Source organism: Condylura cristata, unplaced genomic scaffold (assembly GCF_000260355.1).
Source record: "Condylura cristata isolate star-nosed mole 26May11 unplaced genomic scaffold, ConCri1.0 scaffold00699, whole genome shotgun sequence".
Taxonomy (NCBI): Eukaryota; Metazoa; Chordata; class Mammalia; order Eulipotyphla; family Talpidae; genus Condylura; species Condylura cristata.
This window is the reverse complement of record NW_004567800.1, coordinates 2,931-3,642: the sequence shown is the minus strand read 5'-3', so window position 1 is coordinate 3,642 and position 712 is coordinate 2,931. Positions and strand designations below refer to the sequence as shown.

General features: G+C 74.2%; 1 protein-coding gene across 1 annotated transcript; it reads right to left on the bottom strand.

The window, feature by feature from the left end:
* Positions 1-38: 38 nt before the first annotated feature.
* On the bottom strand, positions 39-708 carry LOC101624228 (COP9 signalosome complex subunit 1-like; the record flags this gene model as incomplete). The annotated part of the gene is made up of 4 exons (XM_012734998.1): positions 39-133; positions 216-301; positions 494-554; positions 643-708. Coding segments are annotated over 4 exons (308 nt in total), but the record flags the coding sequence as incomplete, so codon positions are not given.
* Between the last annotated feature and the right edge of the window lie 4 nt (positions 709-712).

Genomic DNA, 712 nt, shown 5'->3' with positions numbered 1-712 from the left:
CCGCGCCCGCGCCCGCGCCCGCGCCCGCTTGCACTCACCTGCTGGCGATGACGCTGCGCTGCAGCTCCTGCCGGTCGAAGGTGGCCAAGGCGCACAGGCCGCCGTAGACGGCCACGTTGCTGGGCGAGAGCAGCTGAGGAGAGGCAGGCGGGGTCACTGGCCGCCGGCACAGGAGCCAGGGGCGGCGCTAGCGGGGCGGCCGGCGGAGCCCTCACCTCGGGGAAGTCGCAGTGGTCGAAGGAGGCCAGCAGGAAGCACTTGGCGGCCTGCTTGTACTTGCGCGCGGCCAGCTCGGCCAGACCTGGGAAGCGCGAGCACCGAGGGTCTGGGAGCCCCAGCGCCGGACGCACCCCTGGGTACCGGGGAGGCCGCGGCCCGGCTCAGCCCCTCAGCGCCTGCGGCCGCTGGCACCCAGTGACCGGCCCCTCCCCAGGCTCGAGGCCCCCGCGGCGGGTGGTGGGGTCAGCCGGCGGCCTGCCCGGCCCGGCCTCACCTGCGGCACACTTGAGCTTGGTGAGGATGGCCTGGGTCTGGCTGTCCCGCTCTCCCCGCTGCTGCAGGGCAAGGGGGCACCATGAGCGGGGCAGCGCCCACCCCGCCAGTCCCTGGCACCCGCCGGGCGGTCGGCGCAGGCAGCGGTACCTCAGCGATTTCCGGGGTGGACTCGGCCTTGCTGACGTAGCTGAGCACGTGAGACCAATTCTGCAAGTAG